Source organism: Terrapene carolina, unplaced genomic scaffold, assembly GCF_002925995.2.
Source record: "Terrapene carolina triunguis isolate 2854851 unplaced genomic scaffold, T_m_triunguis-2.0 Scaffold210, whole genome shotgun sequence".
Taxonomy (NCBI): domain Eukaryota; kingdom Metazoa; phylum Chordata; order Testudines; family Emydidae; genus Terrapene; species Terrapene triunguis.
In genome coordinates this window covers 12,161,134-12,176,771 of record NW_020664561.1, presented here as the reverse complement: position 1 = coordinate 12,176,771, position 15,638 = coordinate 12,161,134, and the positions used below count along the sequence as shown (strand labels likewise).

The following is a 15,638-nucleotide window of genomic DNA, read 5'->3' as shown; positions in this document are numbered from 1 at the left end:
ATGAGCGCCAGTGTGAGTCTGTGCACATGAGCAGGAGTATCACCCCAGCTCGCAGTGCAGACGGAACCTAAATCAGGGGAAAAGAGATGGAGAAAGCATGAGAGAGAAGAGGGGGTAGGCATAGGTGGGATTTCTGTGTCCTGTAGCTGATCCCACTCAATAGCTCTGACGCTAGTGTCACTTAGCACTCACAATGCAGAGTATTAGAAAGAGGTGGCTGGGGTCTGTCATTTTTTGGTGGCAGTATTGATACAGCAGAGCGAGGAATGACCCTGGAGATGCTTAGGCCATGGGTTTGCGTCAGCTCAAGTTGTTGGGCTGGGTTCACTGCTTTACAGCAGACTGGAATATCCGCCGGTGTCTGTTTAAAGGTGGCCTAACATGTTGTGCAAGTCAGGATAAACCCCCCCAGGACATTTCTATTCATAGGCAGGGCCAGACGCATTAGGTGTAATTTACAAGCTTGGGGCTAGAGAGAGCAATTCAACAACCTACCCTGAGGACGGGGTGGCCCACAGCTGCACTGCCCCAGGAACCCCAGAGACTGAGTGGTATCTCTGTCGCGTTGCCTCCCTGCCCCTCTCCCACCTTACTCTGATGGGGGAATAAGTTACTCCACCCCCTTTTCATGGAGCAACTCACTCCCCCCGGGCACTGGTGCACCTACTCTGACTGGTGGATGCAGAGCCAGGGCTCCCCCCACACCCCATCCTTCTCCCCCTGCTCCTGCCCAGGTGCTCACAATGGGTGAGTAGTCCCTGCGCTCCCCACTAGAGTCAGTCACAGTCTGAGCAAGGGAGTAAGGCCCTTACTCTCCTGCTGACTCAGACAAACACTGTGACCACCCAGCCCTCTGTGTACGGGGATCATGCTGCTCCCGGAAATATGCGGCCACCTCTGCGCTGGAAGGGGGCAGCCTTGAAACAGCACACAGCAGCCCTGTGCAACAGAGTAAGGCATAGGGCAAAGAAGGCCAGAGTACCCAGTTGAAAGGCCTCAGTAATGCTAGGCAGCAGGGCAGTTGGACACTGGGGATACTGGTGTTAACCCCCTTACGCTTGTGAAAGGGCCATGGAGTGTAGTTTTTAAGGCCCATGTGCAATCAGGCCTCTGTGCTGCTTGTGGGAGACCAATGAGCAACTGCTAGTTAATTACAGGGTGGTAATTGTCCTATAGAGTCATCACTTTAATTGGAGACACATGGGCACCGGGAATTCCCATGTACTCTGGAAATTGAAAGGAGCCCACCAGTGATCTGTGTCAGATACCCCCTGTCTCTGATGTCTGTGGTCTCAGGGTGCCTTGTTCTGACCTGTGCTTTGTCTTCTCTACCCTTGCGAACCCACCTGGAGGTGGGAGACCAGCCGTTGGAGCGAGTGCTCCAGGACCTGTGGGGAGGGCTACCAGTACCGGACCGTGCGCTGTTGGAAGATGCTGGCTCCAGGCTTCGACAGCTCTGTTTATGACGAGCTGTGTGAGTCTGCTGGGCTAGCCAGGCCTATGGAGAGGAAAGCGTGCAAGAACAAGGCGTGTGGGCCCCAGTGGGAGCTCTCCGAGTGGTCAGAGGTATGGAGTACAGTGGCCTACCCCATGTGTCAGGGTTAGACTGGGGAGTGGCCCATGACCAGAGGAAAACTGTCCTCAGCAAGTAGACTCGTTCCTATGTGTAGTGCTGAGGAGGTCTCTGGGTAGTTTGAGGCACAGTAATTAGGCATCACGGGGAAGCTAGCATTGTTCTTGCCCATCTTTTTCCTGTTCTAACACAGTCCAGGGGAGTGGAGTCTGCTACCCCTTCTGCTATCTTGTATAACAATTTGCATTTTTATAGGATCATCTCTGTGAGGATCTCAGTGAACTTAGCTACAGAGCACCCCTGCAAGACTAACCCACCCCCCATTTTACAGCTCAGGAAACTGAGGCACCAAGAAGCTAAGCCCCACGCTTTCAGAAGAGGTCACTGATTTTCGGTGGTCAACTCAACACGCCTTGGGCCTGGTTTTCAGACGTGCCAGGCCCCTGCATTTCCGGTTTTCTGGTGGGAGCTGAATGCATTCAGCGGCTCTGAAAATCAAGCCCAAGGTGACTCACGCTGGGCACCCAAAACTTGGGGGCATTGGGGTGAAGTGACTTGCCTGCAGCCACCCAGCAGCAGAGCTGGGACTAGAACCCCAGTATCATGAGTCCCCCGCCACTGCTTTAGCCACAGGACCAGCCTTCCCCTCTCACCTGCACTCACTTCAGTCTAGGGAAGAAAAATGCATCTTTTCCCTCTCCCCCCACCCAATCTCTTGTCCCCTCACCGATGCAGTCTGGTCTCTTGTGCTACAGTGCTCTGCTCGATGCAGCAGTCAGGGGATGATGAAGAGGGAGGTACGCTGCTCAGTAGAGCCAGCCCTCTGTGATGAGGCCCTGAAGCCTGTCAGTGAGAAGGAGTGCACAGGCCCACCCTGTGACCGGCGCTGGATTGCCTCTGACTGGGGACCGGTGAGTCCAGGCTGGCTGCTTTTCCTCTTTCCCTGGCCTGAATGGAGGTGGAGATGGAATCCACCCTGCCCCCCGTTAGAGTGGATTGTGGGACCAGAATCCCCCTCACACCCAGAGCAGATTACGGGTCCGGAATTCCTCCCCCTGGAGCGGATTACGGGATTATCGCCCACGCAGACAGTTTACATTATACACTAACGGCTGAGTTGTTTTTGCTCAGACTTTTAACAAACATTCCCCTCCAGGCACAGATGGGGCCTGGAAAAGGTCAGCTCAAAAGTTTGGGACCATTATGAGTGCCTGTAAACAAGGGATTAGAAAGGAAGCTACTGCATCTCCTGAGCTAAGGAGGCTGTGCTGAGGCCCTAAGCCCTTAACCATGGCGTGTCAGCATCAGAGCTAGGACCAGAACTCCAGTCTCTTGCCGCCCACTCCCATACTCTGGCCACTCAACCATGCTCCCTCCACTCCTGCCAATGCTGTTCAGTGACTGGCACGTTGACATGCCCTTTATTTCTCCAAGTGCTCAGGTTCGTGCGGCAAGGGGCGGATGAGCCGCTTTGTCGTGTGTCGCAACCTGGAGGGGAAGGTGATCTCGGACTCTCAGTGCGACCCGGCCGACAAGCCTCTGGCTGTCTACCCCTGTGGGGACAAGAACTGCCCTGCACACTGGGTGGAGCAGGAATGGGACCAGGTAAGCCTGAAGTGGCCTCACTTCAACCTGCCTGCCGTCTGGAGTGGCTGACTCCAGGCATCCGGCCCCCTCAGGGGGAGGAAAGGGGTCCATGGGCCTTGGTCATCCAACATGTCTGTTCTACAAGCACAGGGGGCCTGTGTGTCAGCACTGAGGGGCTGGGAGAAGGCAGTGAGGCTGGGATGAGCTTCCGGGAGGGAGAGCATTTGGGGCCCAGGGAAGGATCCAAGCCCTGGGGAAGCCGAGAAGCCAGGGGAATGATCCCTGGGGAGGAGAGGGAGCGCTGTCCCCTGGGGAGAGATGGCTGGGGGCAGGAGCAGCACACAGGAGTGGGGGACATAATGAAGCAGTGCCTGGTGGGACTCACCCTCTGCTGCAGGACAGGCAGTTCCTGAGGCAGAGCTCAGCTCCGCTCCCCACCTGAAGTCTGGCTCACCGCGGGGGAGGGCAGTTTCCTCAGCTCCCTGGTTAGCTCCTTCACTCTCTTCTTGCTGCTGTGGCCCTCCTGCTCCCTGGAGCAGATCTCAGCATCCTGCCTGCCATAGCAGAGGCTGGAGGAGGCCATCATTGGTCAGGCTGAATTGGGGCAGGTCTCTTTAGGCCAGACGCTCCATTGGATGGCCTTGGGCTCCCAGTTGTACTGCCAGAGCTGCGGGGCATTGGGCAGCTGTGGCGAGGGGGAGTGAAAAGCAGTGCAAGCACAGAGGTGGCAGTCATGCTGGCAGAGGCAGCTAGGAACACACAGAGGGCGCAGAACAGAGCTGGACTCTTGCTACTGCATGACTGAGTATGTTAGAGCCGTCTTACAAGCTAAAGCGTGTCGATAGAGCTCCACGTCATGCTGCACTGGCATGGCGCCCGTTCCAACTAAGTGTAACTTTAGCACCCTCGTGGCCAAGATGGAGTCTGCTCTGCAGGCAGCTTTGGCCAAGAGATGGCACACATAGGAATGCAGCAGGAGAAATCCCTTCCGCCCTAGGGGCACCTGTTCCAAACCCCCCAGAGTGAACACACCCACCCACAGGAAAAGTACAATGGATATAAGAAAGGGAGATATTTATTTACAGAGGGATGAGAGAAGAAAAACAACAAGGAGAAATATAGGGGGAGCAGTAGAACAGGGGTGCATCCAAACCAAGGCCCCACGGGCCCAGTGGTAGCACAGTCTGACAGGGCAGATACTGAGCAATGTGGCTGCACACAGAGTTCAGGAGTCCTAAGCAAAGTTCCAGTCCAGTGGTGAGTCTTGGGTGCTCCTGGTCGTCTTCGGCGCCAGTGAACTTTCCCCAACAAACAACTCCGGTGCCCTCTTCTGCTGCTCTCTGCAAAGCCACACAGAGCGACCACCTCCCCACTTAACTAGCTAGCAGCCTCCCTCCTTGTTCTCAATGCAGCGTCACAAGCCCCAGTACTCACAGCCCCATGCAGCTCTGGGCAGCAGTGATACTGGGTCCAGTTCCGGCCTGTCCTTCTTGGGCGATTCCTCCCTGGCACAGTGCTCCTCCTGGCTCCTGTCCTGGGGTGTCCCCGATCGGCCGCCCTGTCCTTCCCAGGCTTCAGGCAGGTTCTCTGCTGCTGCACTTTGCGAGGGCCTCTGCGGGCTGCCCCTCTCAGCTTCAGTCACCCCCTGGAGTTTCCCTCCTTTTTTCCTCACTCTCCCCCTCCCCTGCCTGCCTTGTGTTCCTTCAGTCCCGATCCAGGAGTGTGAAATGCATCACCCAGCAAGACTGATGTATTAATGCACTGTAATATCCATCTCTTACATGGCATCTGGGTACAACTACGTACCTAAAGGCTAAATCTACACACTGATCTAGGGGCGTGACTCCCAGTGCATGTAAACATACGCGCAGTAGCTCACATCGGATAGCAGTGCTGCTGTGGTAGCATGGGCTTGCTGCCCCGAGTGCAGATCTGCCTGAACCCCGTGGGTATGTACTTGGGGCAGCCTGCCTGCACCACCACTGCCCATACTACTATGGCTACACTGCTACTTTTAGCCTGGTAGCTCAGATGCTCTTCTGTGTCTAAGGACCTCAAAGCCAGTTACAGACACTAACATCCAGCGTCTCAAAGGTATTGAGGCTGCTAACTTTCATTGGCAACAGCGGCTGGGTCAGTAGCAGCACAAATGTTAAGTGACTTGTTCAAGATTGTACTGTGAATTGCTCTGAGCAAGAATCCCCCCTGATGGAAGGCCAGCACATCTACCAGCCTGAGCCCTATGCCTGGGGTGTAGCAGTCCTTAGCAGCCGTGAATGAGCTGGCTTGCTTTTCGCTTTTCCAGTGTGACGCCAGCTGCGGCCGGGGGGTGAAGACCAGGAGCGTGCTGTGTGCCGGCCTGGAGAACGGCGTGTACAGGGAGTATCCAGAAAAGCGCTGCAATGCCTCCCAGAAACCTGAGGTGCAGGCAGCCTGTTTCAAGAGGCCTTGCTCTACGTGGTTCACGACCTCCTGGTCTCAGGTAGGGAGTGAGAGAGAGGAGGTGGGTGTCGAAGAAGCTGGCAGGAAAATGGAAATGACAAATGCCAAGGGGGAAGGGGTGACAGGCCTACACCCCAGGGTGCTGCAGAGGAAGACAGATGTCAAGGGAGCCTGGAGAATTTCTACTTTCGCGTTGTGCTTGTGGCATAGTTAGGTCTGAATGGAACCACCAAACCGGCTCCTTTCAGGTGCTAGCAGGAGAGGGCTGGACATGCTCACATCCCTGAGGCTCTGAATACAGACCTAGCAGGAGTAGGGACACCAATTACCAGTGTGCTGGGTAAAGGTGACTATCTTGGTGCTGATCTCCCTTGGGTGTCATGCCCCATAGAGTAGAATGCATATCCTTACCCTCCAGGAGTCAACTTTCTTCCTGCCTTTCAATTCAATGTAATCGGTGTGTGTAATGCTAGCGAACGGTGCCAGACTGACCAGGGCCGGCTCCAGCATTTCTGCCGCCCCAAGCAAAAAAAAAAAAAAGCCGCGATCGCAATTGCGACCGGCGGCGGCAATTGGAAAAAAAAAGAAGCCGCGATCGGCGGCGGCAGTTCAGCGGCAGGTCCTTCGCTCCTAGAGGGAGTGAGGGACCTGCCGCCCCCGAATTGCCGCAGGTGCCGCCCTCTCCCTTGGCTGCCCCAAGCACCTGCTTGTTAAGCTGGTGCCTGGAGCCGGCCCTGAGACTGACAGCCCCGGGGATGGGAATCCTTTTTGACCACACGAGGGGCAGCATCAGAGCAAGCTTCCGCCATAGCCCACCCATGTGCCCCAGCCCTGCCTTGCAAGGCCCCTTCTCCAGGGATGAGAAGGGAGCTCAGTTTCTGAAACCATTCTGTGCCTGGAATCTCTGTTGAATCTCCCACCGGGGGCTGATGAGCAAGTACATGGGTGTGGTAGGAGGTATTTTGCAATGCATGCGCCTAAGCAGTGGGTGGTAGATGGAAACCACCACACTTATTACCCGTAGGCCACCAAAGGGTCGTTGGCTGGTAGCCAGTTTCAGTCCCCACCTGCCCTGGGGTGGATTTGAACAAGTTGCTTATGGTGCAGGGAAAGAGTCCATTCCTCCATCACCAGTCCCCCCTGCAGCCTCACTTGTTACTAAGTATAAATTCTAACCTCCTCTGCAGCCCTTTGAGTGCCTGGTGGTCTGAAGGTCTTAGACCAGGGGTGGCCAACCTGTGGCTACGGAGCCACATGCGGCTCTTCAGAAGTTAATCTGCGGCTCCTTGTGTAGGCACTGACTCCAGGGCTGGAGCTACAGGTGCCAACTTTCCAATGTGCCAGGGGTGCTCACTGCTCAACACCTGGCTCTGCCACAGGCCCTGCCCTCACTACCCCCCTTCCTGCCCCCTCCTCTGAGCCTGCCGTGCCATCGCTCCTCCCCCACCCACTCAGAACCTCCTGCCCCCTCCTCTGAGCCTGCCGTGCCATCGCTCCTCCCGCACCCACTCAGAGCCTCCTGCACGCCACAAAATAGCTGATCAGGAGGTGCAGGGAGGGAGGGAGGGGAAGGCACGGATCGGCGGGGCAGCCGGTGGGTGGGAGGCGCTGGGAGCGGGGTGGATGAGCTGATGGGAGGCTGCTGACATATTACTGTGGCTCTTTGGCAATGTACATTGGTAAATTCTGGCTCCTTCTCAGGCTCAGGTTGGCCACCCCTGTCTTAGACTGTCTGCCCCAGAGCATGGGCCAGGTCTCCAGGCACTGTGCAGACATGCATAGCACTGGGAATGCAGGATATGCTAGTTAATGAGGCCAACCCTTTTATTCAGCTTGTACAACTCTCAGCACGGCCTGGGGTATATTTCTGAGCTGCTAGCTCTTATGCTGAGAGCCAGCCGGAAGAGGAAGAGCAAGTGTCTTGGGACCAGTCAGTAATGGGCATAGGGAAATGCAGGAAGAGAACAGTAGTTTTCCCCCAAGCCCCATTACGTGAGAGGCTGGCTGGGGACCCGCTGTGGGGTGAAGTGGGAACTCCCTCTGTGAATATCCCCTGCCTTGGGGTGCCAAGAGGAGTGATGGGGGGCGGGGGGGTGATAGAAAGGCACCATGCTCACAGCCTGCTTCTCCTCCCTCTTGCTTCCGACAGTGCAGTAAGACGTGTGGTGCCGGCCTGCGGCTCCGAGAGGTGAAGTGCTACCAGGGAGATGCCCTGGGACAGGGCTGTGACCCAGCTTTCAAACCCGACGCCAAGCAGACGTGCCAGCTCCAGGTGTGCCCCACAGAGGCACCAGGTAAAGGGGGAGGCTCTTGGGAGGGGAGCTCAGGCCTGGGGGCAAGCCCTTGCTTTAACCGCTGCTGTGGATGCTTTTGCTCCCCAGACGAAGACTGTGAAGACAAAACGACAGCCAACTGCGTGCTGGTGCTGAAGGTGAAGCTGTGCTCCCATTGGTACTACAGGAAGGCCTGCTGCCGGTCGTGTAGGAGTAAGGCGTCGTGATGGCTGCCACACCACACTTCCCTTCCAAGACCAAGGGGCAAGATCCCCTTAGAAATAGACTCCACCATAAACCCCTTTTCTATGTCAGAAACCATTCCGCCTGGGGTGCTCCGTCACGGAGCCAGTCCCTGTAGAACATCCTGCTCAGCTAGGAAGGATTCCTTGGGCACACATAGCAATAACGGTCCCCTCTTCACCTATAGGATTTTATAGAGAGACCAGCAATTCCTACAAAGCAACCAGAGCCTGAGTAGTGTGGGACGTTGGTCCCTGCTGTCCATCACCACCAAGGAGCTGCTCCTCTTCCCCACCACACTGCTAATTCGTGGCCCTACTCCTGCTGGGTCTGCACCCAGAGCTTCAGGGATGTGACAAGGAGTCCCAACAAGAGATGGCCGAGTGTGTACCACAGCTGGCAGCAGCTAGGCCAGCTGCTGTACCCTCCAGCCACAAGGTCAATTTTCAAACAAAAAAGTCATTTGACAGTAAAGCGATAACCCATCCATTTGTATTTCCTGCGCGTGTGTGTTCAGGCATGGAAGGGGGGCAGAGCTGGAATGGATGGGGGGGCCCATGTGCCCCAAGATGGCTTCCAGCACAGCACTGTGTAAAACCTGCCCGGCCCCGATCAAAGAAGAGAGACTGCCCGCTTTATAGTTCAAAGTCCTCATTTATTTCTGACATTCACTCTGTATTCACAGCTGAGCAACAAAGATGTAGAGCAACAAGTAGAAAAGTCTGACTTCCCTGTTCCTTCCCTCACCCCTTAGCAGGTCTGAAGCTACAGTTTGGGCTCCCACTTGAGTTGTGTATATTTTGTACTTATCCACATATTCCAGCACACGTGCAAAATGTGTTTAGTATTTCATGTGTGATGGGGGTCTTCAGCTGCGGTGTACTACCAATCTCAGACCACTGTTCCTCACTCAGAGGCACATCAGCCTGCTAGAAGCCTAAGGGTCACATTTAATGTGTGTACAATGGAGCAAACTACAGCTGTCTTCCCTTTTAACAGAGGGGTGACCCACAGAGCCTACAGCCTGTCATATAATGCACCACCTTGATCCCAGCAACCTTCACTGGGAAGAGGTAGCATAGTCTCCTTGGGCCGTCCCTTCATATTAAAGAGGCAGAGCTTTGTGCTTTGTCTAGCCCATGGGCTGCACTTTGACCACCACAGGCCTTGTGGGGGTTAAATTCAGGCTGGAGAGCTAGCTAAAGCAGGTACTAGCATATGAAAGGATAGGATTTGTTGAGTTAGACCAAGGAAAACCCTGTCAGACACTATCACCAGGGGAGTTTGCTGGTTGGGATAGGAAGCCAATAGGAGCAATGGGCTATTGAACACTTGGGGTCAGAGGCCTTTGTTGCTACTACCGCCCTCCCAACATTAGCTGTTTTTTTCTCCCAGGGTTGTTAAGAAGACACTTAAGAGGCAACTGCCATATGAGGGAGAACTGGAGAATATTCTATTTAGGGGTCGCAGTGAGGACGGGATGGCTTAAGGGCCAGGGAGTATCAGGATGCAAAGTCTTTCAGTTTTAAGGTCTTGGTTCAAATATAGACCAGCAGGCGACCAGTGGCCGTTCAATGGTCTACACCAAACGGGTTGGTTCCTGATGGAGAGACACTCACGTCACATGCACCACCATCACATTTGGCACTAATCTGCTCCCTCACTGGCAGTCTCAGCAGGGACGCCAAAGAGTGAATGGGCCTGAAGACTGAACTCTCCTCTCACCTGCTAATGTGGATCCTGCACCACGTCATGCCTCAGCTGTGGATAAACAGAGAATATAAAGGCTGTCAGTCAGTCCAGCACCTTTCATGGATTTAGACTATTTCCTCTATCACAATTTATAGTTCTAAATAATTCTGCCTAAATATCACGGCCGTGTGTTAAACATACTCTAGCTATCATCACTAAGGAAATTTGTGTGGCAGGAGGAACTTAGCTTTATATGTTCATCTGCAACCAATTTGTACTCTCCACCTGCACTCACGGGACCATGTGTTGGGGACCCTGCAGCTGGCTGCTATGGAAATGGATCAGAATGACAGATGCGCCTTTTTACTAATTTTGACCTAGTTTGGTACTGGAGTAAAAAATAATCTCCAGGTCCATTTTGCAGAGAGGTGGACTGGATGGTTTAGCTCAGTGGCTGTCAACATTTTTCATGCGGTGACCCCGTATTACCCCAGAAAGTAGGCTTGGGCTTCCAATCTAGCCCCAAAGAAAAGAAAGGCAATCATGAGCCCCCTAAAGACCTGTCTGTGTGATTCCCCCCACTGGTGGTCATGACCCCAAGGTCATGGTCTAGTAGGACTTTTCCATCCCTATTGCTATTGTAAGCAGAATTAGTCCTAAACAGACTATTTCTCAGTTTCCCAGAAGATGGCAGTGGGCCTTTCAGGGCTTTGCACACTGCAGAAGATCAAAGCTTTCATTCTTTAATAGTGCAATTTTTCCTTTCAATAAAACCTTGCGCTTTTTATGCCTCTAAATTAAATCACTCCTAAAAAAGCCTGTGAAGATTAAAGGTTTTTTGTTTTTTGGCAGCAGCAGCAGCAGCATCTGCATTGTTAGCATATATCAGTAATTTCACTAGTCCCCTTTTCTCCCCCTCATAATTATCTAAAGTAGCCAGGGAGAGGTTATCCTATTTTACATTCTAACACAGACACTAGCATTCAATTGCAACTAATGTGATACGAAGGGAACAAAATGATCAAACTATTTGTTTATTTGCTTCTCCATTAGCTTCCATCAAGCAAGAGTGGCTGGAGCTTCACCCTCTCTCTCTTCCTCCTTTCTAATGCCGCAGCCATTGCTGGAGCCGACAGCTCCCAGAATGACGTCTTGCTCTTGCTGAATGTGCTCAGTTCATCCATACTGGAGGCCAGTGGTATTGCCTTGGAAAGTGACAAGTAGGATTTGCTTAGTGTAGACACCAAAGACCTCATTAAGGACTCAAGGGAATAAGGAGAGTCACAAGTGTCTTGATAACTAAGTTAGTCCGTACTGTACATAGCCCTCGTTAGACAAGTCCCTTCCGTAGATACAGTGGAATAATAATTACACTTGTGATAGGTTCAGAAATCACCATGTTCAAGCTCTTCATTCAAATGTCCCATGAAAGCTTACAGTGATCTGGACAGATCAACATCAGGACCACGCTGGGTCTCTGACTTAGCTGTTGATGTTCGTTCAAGGGTTCCTCTCCTTTGCAAGAAACCCCACTGAAATAAATGGAGCCCCTACCCCTCGATGGCCATCTCATTGGTGCACCCTGTGAGATAGTGACAATGCTGATTACACGTCTGTACTAATAGCCCTCGGGTTTGGAAAGGTCTCGTGGACGATGCCATGGCGGGTCATCGGGTAACTCTGGAGGGTTGCCATTTTGATGGGTGGCCCCATTTCCTTGTAGCATGCGGGCGTGTAGGTGATCCTCTCACCGCCATTCCGCACCATGTCAGCGGTCCATATGTAAAAGGGCGAGCCGTAGGGGGAACAGGTAGGGCAGTAGTTCCGAGCACCCTGCTGGTTAAATTCGTGGGGGGGTGGTGCTGGGCTGCCCTGCCCATCCACGATGCGAGAGTTGCAGGCATTGCAGGTCGTAAGGTATGAGTGAGTGGGAAGGTCAGGCTCCTCCTCCTCCTCCTCCTCCTCTTCCTCAGCAGATTCATCTTTCTTGCAGCAATAATACTATGCACAAGGGAAAGGCTTTGGTTAGCAAGAGGATGGCATACTATGCAGCTATGCTTGTGCACAAAGGCCCGTAGAGGGTCACACACGGTCTTGGACACAGGCTACGTTTGATGACATTTTTAGGATTCATGGTCATTCTCCCTCCCCTCCCCCCCATGTTTCTTCCTCAATGAAAGTCCTTCAGCAGGGGCTGAAGGATAATGGTCAACTACCGGGAATTCTACATAGAACCATTTGAGAGGAGACGCAAAGAGCTTAAGAACATAAGAACGGCCATACTGAGTCAGACCAAAGGTCCATCTAGCCCAGTATCCTGTCTTCCGACAGTGACCAATACTAGGTGCTTCAGAGGAAATAGAACAGAACAGGTAATCATCAAGTGATCCATCCCCTGTCGCACATTCCCAGCTTCTGGCAAACAGGCTAGGGACACCATCCCTGCTCATCCTGGCTAATAGTAATTGATGGACCTATCCTCCATGAATTTATCTGGTTCTTTTTTGAACCCTGTTATAGTCTTGGCCTTCACAACATCCTCTGGAAAAGAATTCCACGGGTTGACTGTGCATTGTGTGAAGAAATATTTCCTTTTTTTTAAAAAACCTGCTGCCTAGTGCTTGTGTTAGGAGGAGTAAATAACACTTCCTTGTTTACTTTCTCCACACCAGTCATGATTTTATAGACCTCTTTCATATCCCCCTTAGTCATCTCTTTTGCAAGCAGAAAAGTCCCAGTCTTATTAATTTCTCCTCATATGGAAGCCACTCTAGGCAGGCCTGGAGGAGCCACCTTCACTGCTTCTTCCCTGGGGCAGGGTGTGGTAGGACCATGATGCCTCCAGCAGGGGCCTCAAAGGGCCTGATACACTGTCACAGGAACCTTATGTCAGTGGCAATCAGAGTAGCATAGTGGAGCTCCGCCTCGCCCGAACACATATCCCCCTTTCTCCTCAGCATAGCCTCTGCTTTGGGAAGAGGTGGCTGGCACAGGAGCCAGCTTCAGAGGTTTTACAGCAGTGAAGAGACTGCCTCTGCCAAAGGAGGTCTCTGCTGGCCACTTACAGTGAATATTCAGCCACTATGTGCCATGCACATGGTGCAAAGTAGCACAAGAGGAACTGAAAATCTAGTCCAGAAAATTTGAGGCAGCTTAGCCTGGGCATGGTGGGGAACTCTGTCTCTACCCTGAGCACATAGCACCAAGTTCACTTCAATGTATAAAAAGGGGTTTTTAGCTAATCTTAGGGGAAAAAACCCCAGTGGTTTACTTTACTGGAGTAACTGTGAAACCAGCCAATCCCTCCAATTAATCTGGGAGCTCTACAAACCCTCAACCCCCAGGATTTGCATCCAGCACCAGGAAAAAGGAAAATAAATTAAGCCTTCACTCTATGGAGCTCCCTGGGAAAGGGAGAACATCGCAGAGATCTAACAATCACAACACCCGGTGTCCTGCTGCAGTGGGGTATAAAGCAATGCACAGCAGCATTCCTGAAACTCACCTGCATTGTCCAGGTAAGTGCAAAGCACAGGGACCGCACCCCAGAAGTGTAGTTACATACCTGTAGCCTACAATAACAGAGCACCGCAATAATACACAGTAGGATCACGGTTGCTAGTATTCCGCCGGTGATAACAACAGTTCCTGCTGTCATCCGACCGATTCTCCATCAAACTCTGAAAGGCAGTGCAAGGAAAGGAGTGGGTTAAAGTCAAGGGAGCTAAGAGCAGTGGTCAGTTACTGTGGTTCGAGTTAGGGGATCTGATTCTGCTACTGCTGCATCCGTGCAACCACCGCTGACTTTACATAGGGGTAGCTCAGTGGCTGCAGAATCAATCCCAGGGAGTTCTCTGTGCATGTGGGAGAATGAATGGCGTTAGTCAAAGAAACCCCTGAAAAACAGAAGGGTGGAGAGCACTGTGACCAATTAAATGCAACTCTCCAGGACTAGGCGAGGAGGGTAGCAGAAGGCCCTTCTCTTGTACCTTGCATACATATCCCTTTTCACACAGGTGTCTCAAAGTGCTTAAGGAACAGTAATTAACCCTTGCAGCCCACTGCCTCATGTTCTAGCTCGGGGAACTGAGCTGGAAGGATTTGCCCAAGGGCACTCAGCAAGTCAAGGCTCCATGCTCCCAACATAGCCACTAGGTGGCACTAATTCAACAGCACACAAGCTGGGAGACTGTAGTTAAGCTTGGAAGGAGTAGATTTTGGCTGCTCTGACAGCTACATGGGCAGCTCTTCCATATACCCAGGGGAGGGCAGGCTCAAGCTACTGCCTGCTGCCTCTAGTTGGTGAGCAAGTTTCCAGCTGAAAAATACAGGGCTGACCCTCAAGAAGCAGGTCCCTGTGCAGTGTGACCAGTCTCGTCCAACTGCAGGTGGCTCTGGACCAGAGGCTATTTCTGAAGCTTAACTGCATGAAGAATTTCTGATAAGGACTAAGGACAAAGATCCCTCCAAACTGAGCATCAATTGTGATCTGAGGAGCATGAAGCCAGATTCGAACCCAGAGCTCCAGCAGGGAAAGTCAAAAGGTACAGCCTGACTTGGTCACGGAGCCTTTGCAAACCCAAACGCCAGAGCACAGCAGGCTCCAAGGCATCAGCAGGTCTGGGGAAGCCCTTAGCCTCTCTGCAACAGCCCAGCACCATCCAGCATTAACAGTGTCGTAGAGAAGGGAAGTCAGTGCAAAGAGGGCATGAAGTGGGTGACAGGGCTGAAAGAGTTAACATAGGGTACTTACGTTCACTGAAGGGTGCGTTGGACCTGCAAGGGATGGGGGGGAAAGAGAGAGAGAGAGATTAGACCATGTTTGTTCATTATGCAATATCTGACCAGCCACCAGGGGGCAGTGATTCAAACCTGGATAGGCAGGTGTTGGGCATTTCGGGCCTGATTTCTAGAGGTGCTGAGCACCAACAACTCCAGTTGATGTCAGTGGTAACTGGAGGTGCTAAGCGCCTCTGAGAATCAGGACCCTCATTAGTTTAATCCCACTGCTGGGTCTACGAATGAATGGTCAGTGATGGTGCTATGCTGTAGAGTCTAGGGACCCAGGATCTACGCGAGTTGAGCTGTGCACATTGCATAACATTTACTCTGCAGTAATTTGCAAGGGCAAAAAAACCCCTGGCTGTTTCCTGCAATTCCATTGCCCATCAGATCACTCTGTGATGGCCGTGGCGACAGCACACCACACAGCCACTTGCTCTGGTTCTTCACACGGGCTGCCCCCTTCACCTCAGTGCGGGCAAGACTGGCCAATCCTTCATCAAACCCCACAGTGGGCTGGGGGCAAGGGCAGCTGCAGGGGCTGCTGAAAGCCTGATGGCTCTGCTGCTGCTCCATGCCTTGGGGAGAGGATTCCCCTTCCTTCTGCTCCATGGGAACTCCCCCCTCCTCCTTTGGCATATCTGGGCTTCATGCAAGGGCCAGGATCTGGCTCAGCACACATGAGCAGTGCACTTTTCAGTACATTGCTGGGCATACGATGCAAGTGCGGGTAGCCCTGCCCCAGCGGGTCTGGCAGTGCCCACCCCCCTCCGTCAGTCCAGCCATGCAGCCTGGTGCATAAAGCTCCCAAGGCACTAGTGAATGGCATTGCTGCTCAGTCTGTCTCACTGCCACTCCCACACAATGGCTGCCCTGGTGCAACTGACAGCGCTGCAGCCCCTGGCTCTCTAAGTGCCTCAGCAGGTCAGATGAATTCAGCCAAGCAGCACCTCTAGGACGCAAGTATTAATACCCCCATTGTACCGAAGGGGGACAGGCTCAGAGTCACACACAGCGAGTCAGCAGCAGAGCCAGTTCCCCTGCCC

The 15,638-nt window shown here is 53.0% G+C and overlaps 2 protein-coding genes across 2 annotated transcripts in view; one reads left to right on the top strand and one right to left on the bottom strand.

Annotated features, from left to right (window-relative positions):
• The window catches only part of LOC112105874 (ADAMTS-like protein 2), a 45,406-nt gene extending 37,304 nt beyond the window's left edge, over positions 1-8,102 (top strand). Inside the window, exons 14-19 of the mRNA XM_026655599.1 lie at positions 1,353-1,566; positions 2,329-2,484; positions 3,008-3,178; positions 5,466-5,642; positions 7,752-7,896; positions 7,984-8,102. Coding sequence (XP_026511384.1) covers positions 1,353-1,566; positions 2,329-2,484; positions 3,008-3,178; positions 5,466-5,642; positions 7,752-7,896; positions 7,984-8,102 — 982 coding nt within the window. The remainder of the gene's footprint in view (positions 1-1,352; positions 1,567-2,328; positions 2,485-3,007; positions 3,179-5,465; positions 5,643-7,751; positions 7,897-7,983) is intronic.
• Positions 8,103-11,415: 3,313 nt separating this feature from the next.
• Positions 11,416-13,468, bottom strand: LOC112105857 (protein FAM163A). Its single transcript, XM_024198841.1, has 2 exons — positions 13,376-13,468; positions 11,416-11,811 (listed from the first exon to the last, which is right to left on the bottom strand). The coding sequence occupies exons 1-2, from the start codon at positions 13,466-13,468 to the stop codon at positions 11,416-11,418; spliced, it is 489 nt and encodes a 162-aa protein (XP_024054609.1).
• Positions 13,469-15,638: the final 2,170 nt, after the last annotated feature.

What these genes read in the sequence shown, in the direction of transcription:
- LOC112105857 (XM_024198841.1), bottom strand. Translation starts at nt 13,468, where the DNA reads ATGACAGCAGGAACTGTTGTTATCACCGGCGGAATACTAGCAACCGTG. An exon ending in TCTGTTATTGTAGGCTACAG is followed by an intron (nt 11,812 to 13,375) that starts GTATGTAACTAC and finishes CCTTGTGCATAG; the next exon opens with TATTATTGCTGCAAGAAAGA.